At 52.9% G+C, this 21,057-nt stretch overlaps 1 protein-coding gene across 3 annotated transcripts in view; it reads left to right on the forward strand.

Moving 5' to 3' along the window:
• Positions 1-21,057, forward strand: part of ADGRA2 (adhesion G protein-coupled receptor A2) — a 46,364-nt gene that overhangs the window by 8,944 nt on the left and 16,363 nt on the right. For all 3 annotated transcript variants that reach the window (XM_015145160.3, XM_077943435.1, XM_077943436.1), the window contains exon 2: positions 8,554-8,625. In XM_015145160.3, the coding sequence (XP_015000646.3) occupies positions 8,554-8,625 (72 nt within the window). The remainder of the gene's footprint in view (positions 1-8,553; positions 8,626-21,057) is intronic.

Raw genomic sequence — 21,057 nt, forward strand, 5'->3', positions numbered from 1 at the left:
CCAGCCTGGGCAACAGAGAGAGACTCCATCTCAAAATAAATAAATAAATAAAATAAAATAAATAAATTTTTTTTGTTAGCCGGGCATGATGGCATGCTAGCTGTTCCAGAGACTGAGGCAAGAGGAGTTCAAGACCAACCTGGGCAACACAGTGAGACCTCCATCACCATCCATCCCTCAAAGAGGTCTGCTTTCTTCACCTAGAAGCTTGGATCCCCGCTGGGGGGCTTTTAGGTTGTGCATGGAGGAAATGTTTAAGGTCAATTGGGGGTAATATCCCAGCCTGCACAAATCAGGGGGACACAACACACGTAGATGAACATTCCATCTTCCTGTTGGACACATCTCCCTCCACCTCCTATGAGTGGAAGTTTGTAGATATGCGATATATGATTTATGTTTGTAGGACTAGCCTTGTCACACAAGGCTGAGTGCACAGTGACTGTTAGGTAGCTCTGAGCAATGAATGGATGAATGAATGAATACATAAGTGTGGGTAATTACAGCAGACTACATTCCTTGTGCTCAAGTCAGGATGCTGTAACCCCAAATCCCCATCAAGGCATACTGATTACCCCCAATAAATACCCGCAGCCCATTTTCTTTTTCTTTTTTCTTTCTTTTTTTTGAGACAGAGTCGAGTCTCACTCTGTCACCCAGGCTGGAGTGCAGCGGCACAATATTGGCTCTCTGCAACCTCTACCTCCTGTGTTCAAGTGATTCTCCTGCCTCAGCCTCCCTAGTAGCTGGGACTACAGATGCCTATCACCTAGTCCGGCTAATTTTTGTATTTTTTAAAAGAGACGGGGTTTCACCATGTTGGCCAGGCTGGTCTCGAACTCCTGACCTCAAGTGATCCACCCGCCTCATCCCCCAAAGTGCTGGGATTACAGATGTGAGCCACTGTGCCTGGCACGTAGTCCATTTTCTTAGGCTTCTGCCTCCAGATTATGTCCCGAAGCCACAGATTCCCTTCCCATCCAAGCCCCAGTTTCTTGGTTCCCCTGCTCACCACAAAGTTGGGGTGCCCTTGTAGCAAGGGTAGGTTAGAGAAAGGAGACCAGACCTATGAGAGAAGGCAGGGTGGAGCAGGACTCACTGCAGCTCTGTTTTCTCTCATGGCTTGGGCCTCCAGCCCTGCCTGGACAACCCAGCTTCCAGGCTGGGTTCAGGGGCGGTCTTAGGACCCAACCCCCTAAAGCCCTTCCCTAGGCCTCCTTCTATTGCCAGTCGGTGTTCAAGGCTGACCGGACAGGCATCCAGCCCAGGGAAGGGTGGCAGGGAAGTGCAGGAGCGGGCAGGACACCTTACATGTCCTCACCAACATTTATGTCTCTTGCAGTCAGGCTAAATGCATGTGAAGGCAGCCACGGAGGGACGAGAAGCCACAGGCCAGCCTTTCGCCTGAGGTTGTGTGTTGAAGCAGGGCCTGTGCACGGCGAGCATCCTCACTTTTGGAGGTCTTACTGTCGTATCAACCATACTAAAATGTACCCACATCCGTCATCGAACATAATAATTATTGCTAATGACATAGTATGACATTGGGTAATTATGTCATTAAGCATTTGTTAATTTCCGTCTTTGTGGCATCTATATTTTAGAGGCAATGCTTCTTTTTTAGGTTTTAGGCATCTCTTTGGGCCCTGGAAATGCTCAAAGGCACAGCGCCTGCAGGGGAGGCTGAGAGCTCTGATTTCGGTAGGGGTTCGAGCCCCAGGGCTTTTTGGCATCAGCAAGCAGACCGCCCCCTACCTGCTCTATGATGGTTTCCCTAAGACAGGGCCAAGCCGCCAGTGGGAGGTGTTGGAGACGGGGCCTCCCAGACTCTAGGAACCTCTAGGAACCTAGTGACGGCCTGAACTGATGGAGGCCCCAGGATCAGACTCCCTAGGGAGTATGGATTCCCCAGGTACAGAGAGGAGCTCATTGGGTCTGAGTGGTTGGCAGGGGGCTGACACGCATGACTCTTCCTGCACATGTGAGAAACATTTAGTTCAGGCATGTGCTATGTGCCCACGTGACTCCTGCAGGGTCATCTTTGATGTCGGGGTGGTATCTGGTATGTTCCTGCGGCTGCCCAGAGCCCACAGAGCCTCTCTGTAGACGCCAGCCGCTAGCTCCCTTGGCCTCCAGCCTCATTAGTGGGAACTCGACTTGCTTCTCTCCCCCAAAATAGTACCCCAGCTGGGAGAGAGTTCTGGTATGGACTTGGTGTGCCCCCTCTCTCTGGCCAGATTTCAAACTCTGAAGTAGAGAACAGGAGACTCCAGGGACTGGCCCTCCTTCCTGTGAAAAGCTTGACATTAGGAGTGGGAGAAGGGCGTGGGAGGGAGGGAAGAAAGAAGCTGAAGATGCCTGGCCAGGCCAGCCAGGGCTCTGGGGCAGAGCTAGTGTGGTTGGGCAGGAAATCCACCTGGCTGGCCCCCGTGAGGTTTTAGGGCCAGAGGATGGAGCAGGTTGAGGAGGTGTCTGTCTTGGGGGGGTTGAAGAAGGCTGAGGCTGACCCTGTGTCTGTGCTGGATGGAGCTGTGGGTCCACGGCTCCCTCCTTCTCTGCCCAATTGCGGCCACTTTGCCTGCCTGCCTCCCAGGGGACAGCCTAGAGTGGTGGGAACATTTTTCTGCCCATTGGATGAAGCTCTGTGTGTGTGTGTGTGTGTGTGTGCATGCGCGTGCGCGCATGTTCATCCCTATCAGCAGTGCTGTAATGCCCAGCTTCCTACCTGCCCATAAAAATGCCAGACCCAGCCAGACACAGTGGTTCATCCCTATAATCCCAGCACTTTGGGAGGCTGAGGCAAGTAGATTTCTTGTGTTTAGAAGTTCAAGACTAGCCTGGGTAACACAGTGAGATCCCATCTCTAGAAAAACTTCTCTTTTTTTTTTTTTTTTTTTGAGACAGAGTCTTGCTCTGCTGCCCAAACTGGAGTACAGTGGCATGATCTTGGCTCACTGCAACCTCCACCTCCTGGGTTCAAGCAATTCTCCTGCCTCAGCTTCCAGAGTAGCTGGGATTACAGGTGCGTGCCACCACACCTGGCTAAGTTTTGTTGTTAGTAGAGATGGGATTTTACCATGTTGGCTAGGCTGGTCTTGAACTCCTGGCCTCAAGTGATCCACCCACCTTGGCCTCCCAAACTGCTGCGATTATAGGCATTTAGCCACTGTACCCAGCCTCTACAAAAACATTTTTTTTTTAATTAGTTAGTCATGGTGGCGCATGCCTGTAGTCCTAGCTCCTGGGGAGGCCAAGGTGAGAGGATTGCTTGAGCTCAAGAGGTGGAGGCTGCAGTGATTTGTGATCATGCCACTGCATTCCAGCCTGGGAAACAGAGCAAGACTTGTCTCTCTTAAAAAACAAAACAAAACAAAAAAACCGTGCACTGTCTGTCTAAAACTGCCTTCCCTCCTCTCCCCAGATAGACCCACCACAAGGCACCCTGTGGAGAACAGAACCATCAAGCTCAATGTCAGTGGAGGCCCCTCTCTGGATAATCTAGGTCTAGAGTAAACTTCCTCAGACCTCTCCAGGTTAAGGCCAAAAGATCCAGTGCTGGATCTGAGGACTCAAATCACACAGTGATCTGCCTGAGGTCTTTTCAAGAGCTGGAAATTCGGCAAGAAGGGGGGCCCTTGGAGGAGAAGGATGAGAAAGGCCTTTGCCTGGTGCCTGCGTCTGCGAGTGGGTCAGAGGGTGGGGCATCAGGACCATGTTCTCTGCAGCAAGAAAATATCTCATTTCAAGACTTTCAGGGCTGCAGTTGGTGCTGGGCTAGCCAAACCGGAAGCGTGGGTTGCAGCTGCCCCCCACTCAACCCAGCCCTTGCCTCCCAGCACACACAGAGGCTGCCTCAGAGAGAGAAGGGTGGGGTGGAGGGAAGACAGAGAGAGAGAGAGACCCAACCTGCATGAAGTCTGGGCTCAGGGCGGCCTGGGGAAGGATGGGAGCCGGTCCCAGAGTTAAGATATTCAGGGCCAGAGGCTCTTCCTTGCTCTCCTCTGGGGCAGGTCCTGATCTGCTGATCTGTCGTTGTGCTTCCGCCCTGCAGTCGGACACGAGTGCACTTGGCCCGCAGCTGGTCTGAATTGAGATGTGTTGGCAGAGAATAGAGTAGTAGGACATTCCAGAGTCCTGAGACTTTCTACCAAAATCAAAACGAAAGTATCTCATTAATAATTTTATATTGATTATATATTGAAATGAAAATACAAAAATTAGCTGGGCGTGGTGGAGTGCACCTGTAGTCCCAGCTACTTGGGAGGTGGCGGCAGGAGAATCGCTTGAACCCAGGAGGAGGAGGTTGTAGTGAGCTGAGAGCGCACCACTGCACTCCAGCCTGGCGACAGAGCAAGACTCTCTAAAAAGAAAGAAAGAGAGAAAGAAAGAGAGAAAGAGAGAAAGGAAAGGAAGGAAAGGAAGGAAAGAAAGGAAGAAAGAAAGAAAGAAAGAAAGAAAGAAAGAAAGAAAGAAAGAAAGAAAGAAAGAAAGAAAGAAAGAAAGAACGAACGAACGAACTCAGGCTGGAGTGCAGTGGTGTAATCACAGCTCACTGCAGCCTCAAACTCCTGGGTTTAAGCGATCCTCTTTCCTCATCTTCCCAAGTAGCTAGGACTACAGGCAGGCCACCACGTCTGACTACTTTTTAAAACATTTTTTATAGAGATAGGGTCTTGCTATGTTGCCCAGACTGGTCTTGAACCCCTGGCTTCAAGCAATTCTCCTGCCTCAGCCTTTCAAAGCACTGGGATTACAAGCATGAGCCACTGCACCAGGCCTAAATAACATATATTCTCAAAATGAACTTTTAGGCCAGACTCAGTGGCTCATGCCTGTAATACCAGCACTTTGGGAGGCCAAGGTGGGTGGATCACGAGGTCAGGAGATCGAGACCATCCTGGCTAACACGGTGAAACCCCATCTCTACTAAAAAACACAAAAAAATTAGCCGGGTGTGGTGGCGGGCATCTGTAGTCCCAGCTACTCAAGAGGCTGAGGGAGGAGAATGGCGTGAACCTGGGAGGCGGAGCTTGCAGTGAGCTGAGATCATGCCACTGCGCTCCAGCCTGGGCGACAGAGCAAGACTCCGTCTCAAAAAAAAAAAAACAAAAAACTTTCATACTGTGTGTGTGTGTGTTTTTGTTTGTTTTGTTGTTATTGTTGTTGTTGTTTGAGACGGAATTTCACTCTCGTCACACAGGCTAGAGTGCAATAGCGCGTTCTTGGCTCACTGCAACCTCCCCCTCTTGGGTTCAATAGATTCTCCTGCCTCAGACTCCCAAGTAGCTGGGATTACAGGCATGTGCCACCACACTCGACTAAGTTTTTTGTATTTTTAATACAGATGGGGTTTCACCATGTTGGCCAGGCTGGTCTTGACCTCCTGACCTCAGGTGATCTGCCTGCCTCAGCCTCCCAAAGTGCTGGGATTACAGATGTAAGCCATTGCGCCCAGCCAACTTTTTTTTTTTTTTTTTGCAACAGAGTTTCGCTCTTGTTGCCCAGGCTGGAGTGCAATGGTGCAATCTCGGCTCATTGCAACCTCCGCCTCCCAGATTCAAGTGATTCTCCTGCCTCAGCCTACCGAGTAGCTGGGATTACAGGCATGCGCCACCACGCCCAGCTAATTTTGTATTTTTAGTAGAGACGGGGTTTCGCCATGTTGGCCAGGCTGGTCTCAAACTCCTGACCTCAGGTGATCTGCCCACCTCAGCCTCCCAGAGTGCTGGGATTATAGCCGTGAGTCCACCGCACCGTCCAACTTTTAAACTTTTTAAATGTGGCTACTAGAAAATTTAAAATGGGCCGGGCGCAGTGGCTCATACCTGTAATTCCAGCACTCTGGGAGGCCAAGGCAGGCGGATCACCTGAGGTCAGGAGTTTGAGACCAGCCTGGCCAACATGGTGAAACCCTGTTTCTACTAAAAATACAAAAATTAGCCAGGCATGGTGATGGGCACCTGTAATCCCAGCTACTCTCGAGGCTGAGGCAGGAGAATCACCTGAACCCAGGAGGCGGAGATTGCAGTGAGCTGAGATCACGCCATTGCACTCCAGTCTGGGCCACAGAGCGAGACTGTGTTTCAGAAAAAAAAAGAAAAAGAAAAAAGAAAACTGAAAATGACATGCACTTGCAATAGTTTGTTGTTGTTGTTGTTGTTGTCAGCTCTCTGTTAAAGAATCTGGGGTATTTGAAGTGGGTTAAAGGCTAAAGAGTTGGGAAAATGTGAGGAACCACCCCCACCAACACCACCTCTGTCCCAGGCTGGGCAGAGCTCTCAAATTGAGATCTCAGGTTTTAATATTGAGGATTGGGAGTTGCAGAATTTTTATTTTATTTTATTTTTTTTTTGAGACTGGGTCTCACTCTGTTGTCCAGGCTGTAGTGCAATGGTGCCATCATAGCTCACTGCAGCCTCGAACTCCTGGGCTCAAGCGATACAATCCTCCTCCCTTAGGCTCCTGAGTAGCTGGGACTATAGGTACCATGCCACCAGGCCCAACTAATTTTTTTTATTTTTATTTATTTATTTATTTTGTAGAGACAGAGTTTCACTATGTTGCCCAGGCTGGTCTTGAACTCCTGGCCTCAAGTGATCTGCCCATCTCAGCCTCCCAAAGTGCTGGGTTACAGATATGAGCCACTGCACCCAGCCCCTTGTCCAACATTTAATGTAAACTCTAGGGTATAGGAAGGGCATGAACTGGGGGTGGAGTGAGGCAGGCTTTGACTTTAAAGTCAGAGCCTGTTACCTGCCAGGCATGATGGCTCACACCTGTAGTCCCAGCTACTCAGGCAGAGGCAGGAAGATCCCTTGAGCCCAGGAGTGAGGCTGCAGTGAGCTCTAACTGTGCCACTGCACTCTAGCCTGGGTGACAGAGCAAGACCGCGTCTCTAAAAAAGTTTTTTTTTAATTTTTTAAAGAGCCTGTCACCGCTCAGAGGCCACCCCAGCCCCACCAGCGCCTGATGAGATCTTTAAAGGCCTCTTAGAGGCCCTAAGAATGGTCAAGATTATGATTACCACGAACACCCCATGTATGAAGTGAAAATAAAACTATCCTAACCCGTAAAATGAGAATAATAAATACAATAATAAAATGAGTTAGTAGAAGGTCTAATATCCCATATAATGAATACTGTGATGTACTTTTTGACATATCAACATTGTGCATGTGTGTGTGTGTTTGTGTGTGTGTAAGCATTTTGGAAACCCCGCCAACCTACCCCGCTACCTATCACTTCCCACCAGGAAATGTCACCATTAGAGGGACCGTTAGGCAGGCACTGGATGGGTGGGAGGGATCTATGGAGTGGGGAGAAGGAAGGAAGGAGATGAGGTCTCCACCCCTCCCATGGCCCTAGAAAGCCCCTTCCACACTTTTCCATGCTTCCCTCCATCCTGGCCACTGTCTTCTCCACAAGCCAATGGAAGATGGAGCAGCTGGAATGTCAGCCATCAGGGGTCTCCCCACTGCCCCTGATCTGTTCACCCACCACTTCTAGGAAGCTTCGAGGCTCATCTCTTTGCCAGCTCCTCTTGGGGCTTGTTCCTTCCCACTTCCCTCTCCCTTCCAGTCCAGCTTGGAGGCTGCTCGCTCAAGGAAAGGCCCAGGGCCTGCACCTCCGGCCTTCCCAGGTCAGTTCTCTACCCTTAAGACCAAAGAAGGGAGACCCTTTGCCTCAGCCCAGGGCAGGCAAGAGTTTGGGCGGAGAGGCTCATTAAAGCTTTCTAATAAGCAATTAACTGGGGGATGAGCCCTTTGGCTGGCCTGGATCTCCCTCCTCCCAGCAGGGAGCTTGGCAGAGAAAGGCTGAGTGGGTGGGCGGAGATGAGACATTCGGTCTCTCTCAGTCGCTTGGGGCCCCTTTCCTCCTCCCCTAAATACAAACAAATAAATAAATGGAACCCGGAGGGCACAGTGACTGAGGCTGAGGCCTGGCTTCCCCTACACTCGGGGCTCCATCAGCTTTCTGCCAAGGCTTCAGAAGGATTGGGAGGCCAGGGTGCGGCCATTGTGCACGCAGGCCCTTTGAGATGGGGGCCTGTGAGGTCCTCAGCTCACAGGTAAGAGTGCGCAAAGCTCTGAGGAAGGGCAGCTCCCGCCTGCCTCCAGACCTGCTGGGCATCCTGGCCCCGTTCAAGCCATTCTCCCCACCACTCTTCTTGGGATGTTGGGTGAAGGGCTTGAGCAAAGATGAAACTGTGAAGGGCATGACGGGGCACTGAGGGTCAACCCTGTGGTTCCAGAATGGAAACGGGGCATCACAGCATCACCTCCACCTGCTCAGCCCACCTCCCACTTGCACACAGAGCCCCACGTCGGAGCCCGGCTTGGGGGAGACTCAGGGCAGAAAGGTCTGACTTGGGGCTAGGTGGACCGTTGGCCGGCTTCTCCCTATAATCTCCGGGAGTAGAGGGTGGGGCTGCTGCCTCGCACAACTCCAGGGGGCGCCGTTGACACAGATGCAGGCTGGCCCCACCAGTGGTGAAAGCGGATGCCCAGCACGTAACAGCACCTTCTCCTGTCTGTGTTCTCTCTGTCCCTTCAGGCTCTTAAGCAACAACAAGATCACGGGGCTCCGCAATGGCTCCTTCTTGGGACTGTCGCTGCTGGAGAAGCTGTAAGTGCTGGGGAAGGTGGGGCGGAGGAGCGGGCTGGCCATGACGGCAAGGGGTCACCCCGGGGAGGAGGAGGAATGCTGGTCACTGAGTGACTTTAGAACCTGCCGGCCGAGCAGGGCCGGGAGTTCGACCCAATGGGACCCTGCCCAGGGCTTGGCCAACAAGGAGAAGCCAGAGAAGCTGGTATGGAACGAGAGGCCAGCTCCTCGGCCCGACAGGGCGAGAGAAGAGGGGAGGGGCTCTGAGAAGCTCATTAACGCTCTTTAATGAGCAATAAGCTGTGAGGGCCGAGCCCTCAGCTGGCCTCCCCCTCCCAACTGGGGGCCCAGCATAAAAGGGCTGAAGGCGGCTTAAAGCGACTGACTGCGGCCCTTTTCCGCCTTTCCTACAAACAAATCAACAAACAAAGCCCCAAGGGGGCTGAGGGTGGGGAAGGCTGATCGTTTCCAAGCCTCTCCCCCACTCCAGCCCACCCAACCCTGGTTCAGAGCCACCTGGGCAGCTGCAGCCTTCAGGCTGGCCTTGGCCCTGGGGCTGCCAGGGCCCTGCTAGCCGGCTGGAACCTCATTCCCAGAGCTGGGGCCCTTGTGTCTGGTGGGGCCAGAGTGGGGAAGAGGGTTATCAAGGAGGAGCTGGTGGCTGTGAGTTGTTAGGGAAATAGGGGGACACAGAAGGCCTGCCCTCTCCGCATGGGGAGCTGGTGGAGAGGTAGGGTAAGCTCTGGGTGAGAGACCTCACTCAGCCACTCGGGCTAGTCACTGAAGCTGCCAGACTCGAGAATGGAACCACCCTCTGTCTAAGTTCCCTGCTCCGTTGGTACACTCCAGGGACCACAGCCTGGACCACAGCTCTGGGTCCTTGCCCCTCCAAAGAGGAAGCCTGGGCCTCCCACCTTTCCTAGAGCCTGACTCTTGCTTTCTCTCTCACGGCCCCATCCCCTCTCCCATCTCTGCTCCCATCCTGCTAGGCTTTCCTAGTTTCTCCGACAGGGAGGGCCCTTGGCCCCTCTAGCACCATTTTGCCCAAAAGCTTTGGGTCAGTGCAGTGGGAGACACAAAAGAGTTAGGTGTGACGCCTACTCAAAAAGAGCCCAGGCGATTGCAGTCCAGGGGAGACCACAAACAATGCTATGTATATTAGAATTAAGTATATTGGGGGCTGGGTGTGGTGGTTCTGTAAATCCCAGCACTTTTGGGAGGCCGAGGCTGGAGGACAGCTTGAGCCCAGGGGTTCAAGACTACAGTAGGAGTGGGGTTGAGCTATGATTGTGCCACTGCACTCCAGCCTGGGTAACAGAGTAAGGCCCTGTCTCTTAAAAACACACACACTCAGGCCAGGCGCAGTGGCTCACACCTGTAATCCCAGCACTTTGGGAGGCCGAGGTGGGTGGATCATTTGAGGCCAGGAGTTCGAGACCAGCCTGGCCAACATGGTGAAACCCCGCCTCTACTAAAAATACAAAAACTAGCTGGGCATGGTGCTGCATGCCTATAATCCCAGCTATTCGGAGGGCTGAGGCACCAGAATCTCTTGAACCTGGGAAGCCAAGGTTGCAGTAAGCTGAGATTGCACCACTGCGCTCCAGCCTGGGTGACACAGCGAGACTCCATCTCAAACACACACACACACACACACACACACACACACACACACACATACACGGCCGGGCACGGTGGCTCATACCCGTAATCCCAGTACTTTGGGAGGCCAAAGTGGGCGGATCACAAGGTCAGGAGTTTGAGACCAGCCTGGCCAACATGGTAAAACCCCGTCTCTACTAAAAATACAAAAATTAGCTGGGCATGGTGGTGCGTGCCTGTAGTCCCAGCTGCTCAGGAGGCTGAGGCAGAAGAATCGCTTGAACCCGGGAGGTGGAGGTTGCAGTGAGCCGAGATCGTACCACTGCACTCCAGCCTGGGCGACCAAGCAAGACTCTGTCTCAAAAAAAAAAGCAAAACACACACACACACATAGATTAGGGCTCCTGTCAAGTTCAAAGGAGGTGTCAGCAAAGTCCAAAGAAGTGTTCACAGGTAATGGAGACACAGTATGGATGTGACATGGTATTGAGATCTCTCACCATGACAGCAGTCTTGTGACGGAGCCTCCATGACACCCATTCCACTGTGGAAGGGAAAGCCTCTGGCCCCGAACCCCTGAAGCTGTGAGGAAAGAGTGATGGCCTGGCTGGGCTCCTGGGAGTGGGAAGGCACAAATCCCATATTTGGGCAGAAAAGCAGAGCAGGCTGTCTACCAATCTGGGACAAGCTGGGGATAGCAGGGGACCTGGGATGGTGACAGTGAGTGGAGTCGCACACGGCTCCATGCCCAGGTCCCTCTGACCATCTTCTCTGTGGCTCACAGACAGTGGTCCTGATGCAGAGAAAGGGCTGCCACCAAGCTGCTACCTAAAAGTCTCCTTGGTGCCAGGCATGGTGGCTCATGCCAGTAATTCCAAAGCTGTGGGAGGCAGGCAGATTGCTTGAGCTCAGGAGATCAAAACCAGTCTGGGCAACATAATGAGACCTGGTCTCTAGGAAAAAAAATTTTTTAATTAGTCAGGCATGGTGGTATGCACCCGTAGTTCCAGCTACTCGGGAGGCTGAGGTGAGAATCGCTTGAGCTGGGGAAGTTGAGGCTACAGTGAGCCATAATTGTGCCACTGCACTCCAGCTTGGGCGAAAGAGTGAGACTCTGTCTCTCTAAATAAATAAATAAATAGGTCAGGCGTGGTGGCTCACACCTGTAATCCCAGCACTTTGGGAGGCCGAGGCCAGCGGATCACCTGAGGTCAGGAGTTCGAGACCAGTCCGGCCAACATGGTGAAACCCTCTCTCTACTAAAAATACAAAAATTAGCCAGGCGTGGTGGTGGGTGCCTGTAATCCCAGCTATTCAGGAGGCTGAGGCAGGGAGAATTGCTTGAACCTGGGAGGCAGAGGTTGCAGTGAGCTGAGATTGTGCCATTGTACTCCAGCCTGGGCGACAGAGCAAGACTCCGTCTCTAAATAAATAAATAAATAAAAATAAAAGTTCTCTTGGGTGTCAACAAAGAGGGAAAGTGGCGAAGCATTCGAGAGCTCTGCATCCTCTGCTTAGCCCAGGCTTGGTCTTGGAGGGCTGAGTCACAGGAAACCAGATGTCCTTCCAGGGGTCTTTGGAGGAAGGCAAGCCTCAGTGGCCTCTTCAGCCCCTGCCCTGCCCCTCCCAGGCTGGCATCTCCCGCAGTGGCTCTTCCTCCTCCTCCTTAGCACAAGCAAGAAGGTGCTGTTCAGAGCCCCTGGTGGCCTCACTGACATCTCCCCTTCTTCAGCCTTGCTCCTGTCTCCTCATCCTTCAGTCTTATGAGAGCACATTTTTCTGATGAAGATGAAAAGGTGGCCTGTCCTTCTCCAGCACCAAGGCTCCAGAGGCTGCATAGCAAGTACACCCTCAGCATGGCAGGCAATCAGAAGAACGAGGGCAACAGCAGCTCACAAGGGGCGGCATCTGGCTTGATGCCAAGTCGTGCGATGTAGGAGCAGCGCTAGAATGGGAATTCTAAACGCTGAGTCCCAGCTCCTGCTCTGTGCTAGTCACCCCAACCATTCATTCTGTAGGTGCTCACTGAGCCCTTCTATGTACCAGGCTCTGTTCTAGGCATTGGGAGTGAGCACAGGAGACCAGGTGCCTGCCCTCCTGGCCCTTACCTCTACTGATAGGACCCAGAAAATAGCAAATAGATGTGTGGTGTGTCTGGAGGCCGAAACGCAGCAGAGAAAAACAAGACAGGGTAAGGAGGAGAGAAAGCCAGAGGGCCAGGGGTGCTATTTTATGTAGTGAGGTCAGGAAGGCCTTGCTGATGACATGCCTGGGCCTGAGACCTGAAGGGACGAGAAAGGAAGCCTGGAGCTCTCAGGAAGGATGAAGAGAGCAGGCCTTGCCAAGACCCCTGGGTTCAGGGAATGCCTGGGGAGTCTGAGAAACAGAAGGGCAGTGTGAGCTGGCAGAGCGAGCCAGGGGGATGTGGCAGGAGACAAGTAGGGTGTGATGCCGGGGTGGCCACCGGGGTGGCCTTCGATTCCTCATTGTCAGAAGAGCTGGGGTATACGGGGTGATTCGGGATGTGCATTATGGATCTAAAATTCTATGATCCTTGGATGTGTGTGGGACACCCACAGCGCCCATAGGGAGAAGATGATCACAGAACCCAGTGACAGGGCCAGGCTTTCCAGAGGAGGGGCCATCTAGGCAGAAGGGTGCACCGTGGGCAGCAGGACAGGGATGGTGCTTGTTCAGGGCTGGAGGAGCTCAGGGTCTCCAACATGGTCACTGATCACTGCTGTATTTATATATACAAATACTTCTTTTTTTTTTTTTTTTTTTTTGAGATGGAGTCTCACTCTGTCACCAGGCTGGAGTACAGTGGCATGATCTTGGCTCAGTGCAACCTCCATCTCCCAGGTTTAAGCGATTCTCCTGCCTCAGCCTCCCAAGTAGCTGGGACTACAGGCACATGCCACCACGCCCAGCTAATTTTTGTATTTTGTATTTAGTAGAGACAGTGTTTCACCATGTTGGCTAGGATGAGGATGGTCTCAATCTCTTGACCTTGTGATCCACCCACCTTGGCCTTCCAAAGTGCTGGGATTACAGGTGTGAGCCACCGCGCCTGGCCTTTTTCTTTTTTGAGACAGAATCTCGCTCTGTTGCCCAGTCTGGAGTGCAGTGGCATGATCTTGGCTCACTGCAACCTCCACCTCCCAGGTTCAAGCAATTCTCCTGCCTCAGACTCCCAAGTAGCTGGGATTACAGGCACGTGCCACCACACCTGGCTAATTTTTGTATTTTTAGTAGCCGGGATTTCACCATGTTGGCCAGGCTGGTCTCGAACTCCTGACCTCAAGTGATCCGCCTGCCTCCCAAAGTGCTGGAATTACAGGCATGAGCCTCCGCATCTGGCCACGAAGACATTTTTAAAAAAAGGAATTGATTGACATGGTTATGGGGGCTGGCAGACCCCAAATCAGTAGGGCAGGCCAGCAGTCTGAGAAGTCAGGCAGGATCAGACACTACAGTCTTGGGGCAGAATTTCTTCTCTAGGAAGCCTCAATGTCTGCTCTTAAGGCCTTCAGCTGATTGGATGAGGCCCACCCACATCATACAGGAGCATCTCCTTCATATGAGGTCAGCTGATGGAAGATGTCAACCACATCTACAAAATACCTGCACAGTGACATCTAGATTCATGTATGATTAAACCACTGGGTATTATAGCCTTGGCCAAGTTGACACAAAACTAACCATCACAACCACTATCCCCCAGAAGGAGAGGGCCCTTGGGTAATATAGATGCTGGGCCTCCCTCCTGGAGATTCTAATTCATCTATCCCATGGGGCCTGGGAATTTTTTACACGCTATACAGGCAATTCTCATGCTCATCCAGGGTTAGGTGCCAGTGGGCAAGATGACCCCTAGACTGAGGGCCTATTCATCAGGAATAAGACTGTGCAGGCTGGCATGTAGTTGGTGCTCAGGAAACACTGATCCCTCTGTCCTGTCAAACTCAGATGTCTAGGCTTGGGCGGCTGAGGCCATGGCAACTTAACATCCCACAGTCTATGAGCAGCACGTCCCGTGGGAGGGTTGGGGCCCAGTCTGTCAACTGAAACGGAAGGTCCAGGCTGTTGCAGAATGTGCCTGCATGGCTTCCTTGGCTGAGAGCCCCTTGGGCCTTTGCAAATGGGCTGTGTGTATGTGAGGGGGTCACCTTGTTAGACAGGAGCTGGGAGTAGATCTGTGTGGTGCAGGATCCTGAGGCCAGCGTGGGCAGGGTGGGCAAGGAAGGGGCCACAGAGCGGATGCCCAGTGGGAATGTGTCAGACATGATCGTATGGAGGACTTGGGTCCAGAGAGGTTGGGGGTAGGGGTGGAGATGGGGGGCACACACCTTTATCAGCCAGGTAGGACAGACAGGAAGACCTGAGCTGGCCACGGTGGCTCACGCCTGTAATCCCAACACTTTGGGAGGCCAAGGCAGGTGGATCATGAGGTCAGGAGATCGAGACACTCCTGGTTAACACGGTAAAACCCCATCTCTATTAAAAATACAAAAAATTAGCAGGGCATTGTGGCGAGTGCCTGTAACTCCAGCTACTTGGGAGGCTGAGGCAGGAGACTCACTTGAATCTGGGAGCGGAGGTTGCAGTGAGCCCGAGATCATACCACTACACTCCAGCCTGGGCGACAGAGTGAGACGCCGTCTCCAAAAGAAAAAAAGACAGGAAACAGAGCCCTGCAGAAACACCTCCTGGGCCGCCCAGGGAGTGTACAGAAGCCCCGCCTTGCACCTCTGAGCCCTCTCTCTCTCCCACCACCCTCCAGCACGGCCAAGCCTGTTTCTTAAAGGAAAGAATTTTGGGGCAGAGAGGAGCTGATGAAAGAGCACTGGACTCCATTTGGTGTGAAAAGCAGCTTGGAGTGGAATCATCCCTCCTTCTTTTACCTTCCAGTGCCTCTCCCAGCCCCGGGTTGCTCACCTGGAAAATGGGGCTATGAGGAGTTGTACAGGAACAGAGGAGGAGTTCCTTACACAGAACACACGGCAGCACAGGCTTCCAGTACATGGCAGGCAGTTCCCTTCCCCTCTGCAGAGTTCCCAGTTGCTAGATGTTACCCTGGCTGCCTGTCATTTGCATAGATTTGCCTAGAGTTCCCGGCCTTGAGCAGGCAATTGTGTAGCTGAAAAATATACGTGCTCCAAGTACAGCTGGTGATTCATTCCCCGGGATCCCCCACCAAGCACATGCAATGGGGAGCAGGCCGCAGGAAGACTTTTCTGGACTGAGGGTGTCAGTCACAGTAAGATGCCTCTAGACCAGGGACCAAGCCGGCCCCAGGGCAGACAGCCCCAAGAGAGCCAAGGGAGTGAGACTGCATGCCTGCCAGCGTGTGGGTCGGTGTGGACACCGGCCCCCAGAGGCTTGTGCATGGCTAAAGGAAAGAGGCTGGGGAGGGGAGCCCGGTCAGCCCTGGGATGATTTGTCATTACTTAATGAGATTAATGAGCCCCGGGGGCTGGTATGCAGGGGTGCTGAGGCGCTCATTAGAAGCAGATGCTCATGGGAACGAACGAAAGTGGGGGCCTGGGGGTGGAGTGCGGCTCGCCCCACGCCAGGTGGCTTCCATTAATCTATGGGCGGGGCCAAGGGTAAGGCTGCGGGGCTCTGTCCCTCCCCCCTCTTCCCATCCCCAACAACACCGGGGAGGAATGCCGCAGAGAAGCTGCCTGGACTCCGGCACCACTGAGGCCCAGGAGGGGAGGCTGATAGGTTCAGGGACAGCCCGCTTGTTGGCCATAGTAGCCCCCGTGCCTGGCATGGGGTACGTGCTCAATAAATAACCTGTGGATTGGATCAGAGACAAGAGGGACCTGGAGGATGGGACCAGAACCTCTCCCTTCCTCCCCTAGACACTTCTATACCTGCAGGGTGTCCTGGCCCACTTCTCAGCCAGCCCCCACTTTCTAGTGAACCCTGGAAGTCTTGTAGGCCCAGGGAAGGCTGCTTTGTGGCCTCCAAACCTATAATTTGGTTTTCAAACCCACAAGCAGGGAGGTCTGTGAGGGCCAGAGGGAGCTGACTCTCTACCACCCCACCCTGCCTGTATGTGGGCGCGCGCGCGCGCACACACACACACACACACACACACACACACACACACACACACAGACACGGTCATAAAAACTCACATGCTCTTTAATGGCTCTAGTGAGATATAATTTATGTGCCATAAAAGTTCACCCGTTTAAAAAAAGTGTGCAATCCAGTGGTTTCTAGTATATTTTACAGAATTGTGTAATCACCATAATCTAATTTTAGAACATTTTCATCATCCACAAAAGAAACCTTGAATCATTAACAGTCACTCCTTATTCCTCCACCCGCTCTTCCCCAGGCCCAAGCAACCACTAATCTGCTTTCTGTCTATAGATCTCCAAATCTGCCTGTTCTGGACATTTTAGATAAATGAAATCATGCAATAGGTGATCTTTCATAACTCGATTCTTTCAGCATGGTACTTTCAGGGTTCACCCATGTTATAGCACGTATCAGTACTTCATTCCTTTTAATGGCCAGATAATATTCCATTGTACGACTACACCACATTTTGTTTATCCCTTCATCTCTTGAATATTTGGGTGAATACTACTTTTTTTTTTGAGATGGAGTCTCACTCTGTTGCCCAGTCTGAAGTGCAGCAGCACGATCTCAGCTTGCTGCAACCTCCTCCTCCCGAGTTCAAGCAATTCTCCTGCCTCAGACGCCTGAGTAGCTGGGATTACAGGCGCACACCACCAGGCCCAGCTAATTTTTGTATTTTTTAGTACAGATGGGATTTCACCATGTTGGTCTCGAACTCCTGACCTCATGATCCGCCCGCCTTGGCCTCCCAAAGTGCTGGGATTACATATGTGAGCCACCGCACCCAGCCTTTTTTTTTTTTTTTTTTTTTTTGGACAGACAGGATCTCACTCTGGCACCTAGGCTAGAGTGCTAGAGTGCAGTGGCATGATCATGGCTAACTGCAGCCTTGACTTCCTGGGCTCAAACAATTCTCCTGCTTCAGCCTCCTGAGTAGCTGGGACTACAGGCATGCACTACCATGCCTGGCCAATTTGTTTTGGTAGAGATAGGAGTCTCACTGTGTTGCTCAGGCTGGTCTCGAACTCCTGGTCTCAAGTGATCCTCCTGCCTTAGCCTCCCAAAGTGCTGGGATTACTGGCTTGAGCTACCACATGTGGCCAGTTTCTACTTTTTGCCACTATGCACAATGCTGCTGTGAGCATTCAGCTATGGGTTATTGTGTGGATGTTTGTGTATTTCTCTTGGAGATATACCTAGGAGTGGAATTTCTGGGTCATATGGTAACCCAAATGTGAAACTGTTTTCCAAAGTGTCTGCACCATTTTACATTCCCACCAATAATTTGCAAGGGTTCCAGTTTCTCCACATTGTCATCAACATTTGCTGGAGTCCCTCTTTTTTATTATAGCTGTCTTAGTAGGTGTAAAGTGGCTTTGATTTGCATTTCCCTTACTGCTGGTGATGTTGAGCATCTTTGCATGGCCTTATTGGCCATTTGTGTGTCTTCTTGGATAAAATGTCTATTCAGATCCTTTGCCCATTTTCTTCAACTGGGTTATTTGTCTTTTTGCTATTGAGTTGTACAAATCCTGTATGTATTCTAGATAGACATCCCTTATCAGATCTGATTTGCAAATATTTTCTCTCATTCTGTGTTCTCTTTCACTTTCTTGATGGTATCCTTTAAGATGCAATTTTTTTTTTTTTTTTTTTTTTTTTTGAGTGGAGTTTTGCTCCTTTTGCCCAGACTGGAGTGCAATGGTGTGATCTTGGCTCATTGTAACCTCCACCTCCCGGGTTCAAGCAATTCTCCTGCCTCAGCCTCCTGAGTAGCTGAGTTTACAAGGCTTCCGCCACCATGCCAGGCTAATTTTTTTGTATTTTTAATAAAGACAGGGTTTCAACATGTTAGCCAGCCTGGTCTTGAACTCCTGACCTTAGGTGATCCACCTGCCTCCGCCTCCCAAAGTACTGGGATTACAGGCATGAGCCACCGCACCTGGCCAAAGGTGTAAAATGTTTAAGTTGTTATTAAGTCCAACTTAACAATCTTTGCTTTGTTTCCTATTTCACCCCGTTTTGCTTTTTCTGAACTTTTATTCATCCGTTACTCCTCCTCCTTTCATTGCTTCTGCTCACAAACTCACTCTTACACACTCAGCTCCCAAAGCCTCTGTTTTCCCAACAAGGGCATGGGGCATGATTTACTCTCAGGAATCCTCCCTCCACATCAGCCTTAGGGGAATCCTCCTCCTGCATATTGACAGAGATACAGGGAGGGGGTGGCCTGGAGTCAAGGGGCAGTGGGTAGCAGGGAGGGGAAGTGCCATCAACACCCTGCGTCTAGGCCGGGCGCGGTGGCTCAAGCCTGTAATCCCAGCACTTTGGGAGGCCGAGACGGGTGGATCACGAGGTCAGGAGATCGAGACCATCCTGGCTAACACGGTGAAACCCCGTCTCTACTAAAAATACAAAAAACTAGCTGGGCGCGGTGGCGGGCGCCTGTAGTCCCAGCTACTCGGGAGGCTGAGGCAGGAGAATGGCGTGAACCCAGGAGGCGGAGCTTGCAGTGAGCCGAGATCGCGCCACTGCACTCCAGCCTGGGCGACAGAGCGAGACTCCGTCTCAAAATAAATAAATAAATAAATAAATAAATAAATAAATATTTAAATCCCAAAGTGCTGGGATTACAGGCGTGAGCCACCACGCCCAGCCGGGGCTTCTTAACCTGGGCTCTACACCCCTCTGGAAATTGTATGCACAGTGATGGGTATGGTGAGTTTTTCTTGGGTAGAAGTTCATGGCCTTCACAGATCTTCAAAGGGATGTGCTAAGCAAGAAAGGCTCAAAACAATCAATCTATAGGAACCTTGCAGGTCCCAAAAATGTCCAAGTCTTGTGGTAGCATTTCTTCCGCCCCGAGGGAAGACACAGCTTCTTACCCAGAGGGACCAGGCAGCATCGGTTTCCCATGGGTCCTTCAGGCTCTTAGCGCTCAGCCCAGGGAGCCGAGACAGGCCAGCTCCCAAGGGCACTCCTGGGGCCTGCCTTGGTCACCCCGAGGCTCCTCCCCAGGCAGGCTCAAGGCAAGGGAGAAGGCATGCCCACCCTCCGTGGAGATGGAGGTGCCCTCTCCAAGGCCCCAGCATGGCTGGGCTGCAGGAAATCGAGGGCAGGAAGAGGGGCTGGGGCCTGGGCGCCGCCTTGCTCCCATCTGCAGAGCATCAGTGGGGCAGGCGGGTGGGGGCTTTCAAGGGGGGCCAAGGAGGAAATGAGAATAAACACAAGTGAGCGGGGAGGGAAGGGGGGCTGTGCCTAAGCCCCTTGGCAGCCCATGAAGGGAAGTGACACAATGAGGAATGTGTTTCCCTCTGCCCGTCCCCCACGTGGGGGTGGGAGGCTGAGCCCTGAGAATGGCCAGACCCCAACAGGGGCCAGAGGGCACATGCTGGGACAGCCCCGGAGTGGGGCCGGCGGTGAGGATGGGGTCTGGCGGCAAACGGTGGGGGCTGGGCCGGAGAGGCACCCCTTGGCAGCCAGGATTCTTATCCTGTATCCCTCTCCCTCGGCCAGGGGCCTAGGGTCAGTGTCCTGGCACAATCCCTACATGCGCCCCACTGGGGGCACCTCCCAGCACACCCCAGCGTGGAGGCCATCCCTCCTCTAGGGAACTGGCCCCTTCTGGTGGCCCCTTCCCTTCCTTCTCCAGGGACTTGGGGTCATGGAGGCCGTCTGAGTCCTTCAAGTCCTTCTTGTGGGAAGGAGCTAAGGGTGAGGGCTCCCCTGGCCGTGGGAAGGGCTGTGCACGGTGTTTCTGTCCCTCAGTGCACAAACAGGCCCCCTGGTGGGACAGTATCTCCCCGTCCAGAACACCCATTTCCTCTCCTCCCATCGGGTAGCCGGCTTGGTTAACCCCCTCCTGCCCAGAGACATCGATGAGGCTGTGGTGGGCAGCGCCAAGATTCTCCTCAGCCCCCTACCCCTGACCCCCTCCTCCGTCTGGGCTGAGGGGTGGCAGGGCCAAGAGTCCCCTCAGCCCCAACCCCGACCCCCTCCTCCATCTGGGCTGAGGGGTAGCAGGGCCTGGGAAAGCAGGTGGGCCCCAGACATCTCTGTGGATCTCCTGTCTTCCCGCCACAGACCTTCAGACAGGAGTCCCTCACCCTTGCCTGCTCCGGGGGTCCACCCAGCCTTGCCTGCTGCCTCACAATCTCCTGCCACTGGGTGGGAGCCAAGAGGCCACTGCCTCCATCTCAGACCCAGGACAGGGAGGCCGGCTGGGCTGTGAGCCTCGTGAGCTCTATGGGGCCTGAAGCCCGTCCTGGTTTAGCTTAGGAAAGAGCCGGCTGGCCTTTGAGTAGGTGGGCAACTGGCCCCGCCCACCCTGCCTTCTAGGCACCTGTCCCTGGCTGTGCAGGGTGAGGGAGAAGGCCACTGAGCAGGCACCCACCTTGGTCTTCTGTGGTCCTGCCTGGCCCAAGAGCCCAGGAGGCTGCCCTGGCAGGTTTGGGGTTAGGGCAGGCAGGTCCCCTGTGGGTGGGTACTGTCTCCTCAGCACTGTCCCTGCAGCCCCGGGGGCAGGTGACGAAGGGGGCAGAGAGTTGTGCCATGGCCGTCATGGAGTTTGAGCCACAGACTCGGGGCTGGAAGCCTGTGGGCTCACCTGCAGCTCACTCCTCCAGGCCAGGCGTGGCCCCTGGGATCCCTGGGGGGTCAGAGCCCCCTTCTATCCTGTCTCTCAGCACTGCGGGCTCCTGCGGAGACCCATGGAGAAGACAAGACTGAGGACCTTGAACAAGCTGTCAC

Source organism: Macaca mulatta, chromosome 8 (genome assembly GCF_049350105.2).
Source record: "Macaca mulatta isolate MMU2019108-1 chromosome 8, T2T-MMU8v2.0, whole genome shotgun sequence".
In the NCBI taxonomy this organism is placed as follows: Eukaryota; Metazoa; Chordata; class Mammalia; order Primates; family Cercopithecidae; genus Macaca; species Macaca mulatta.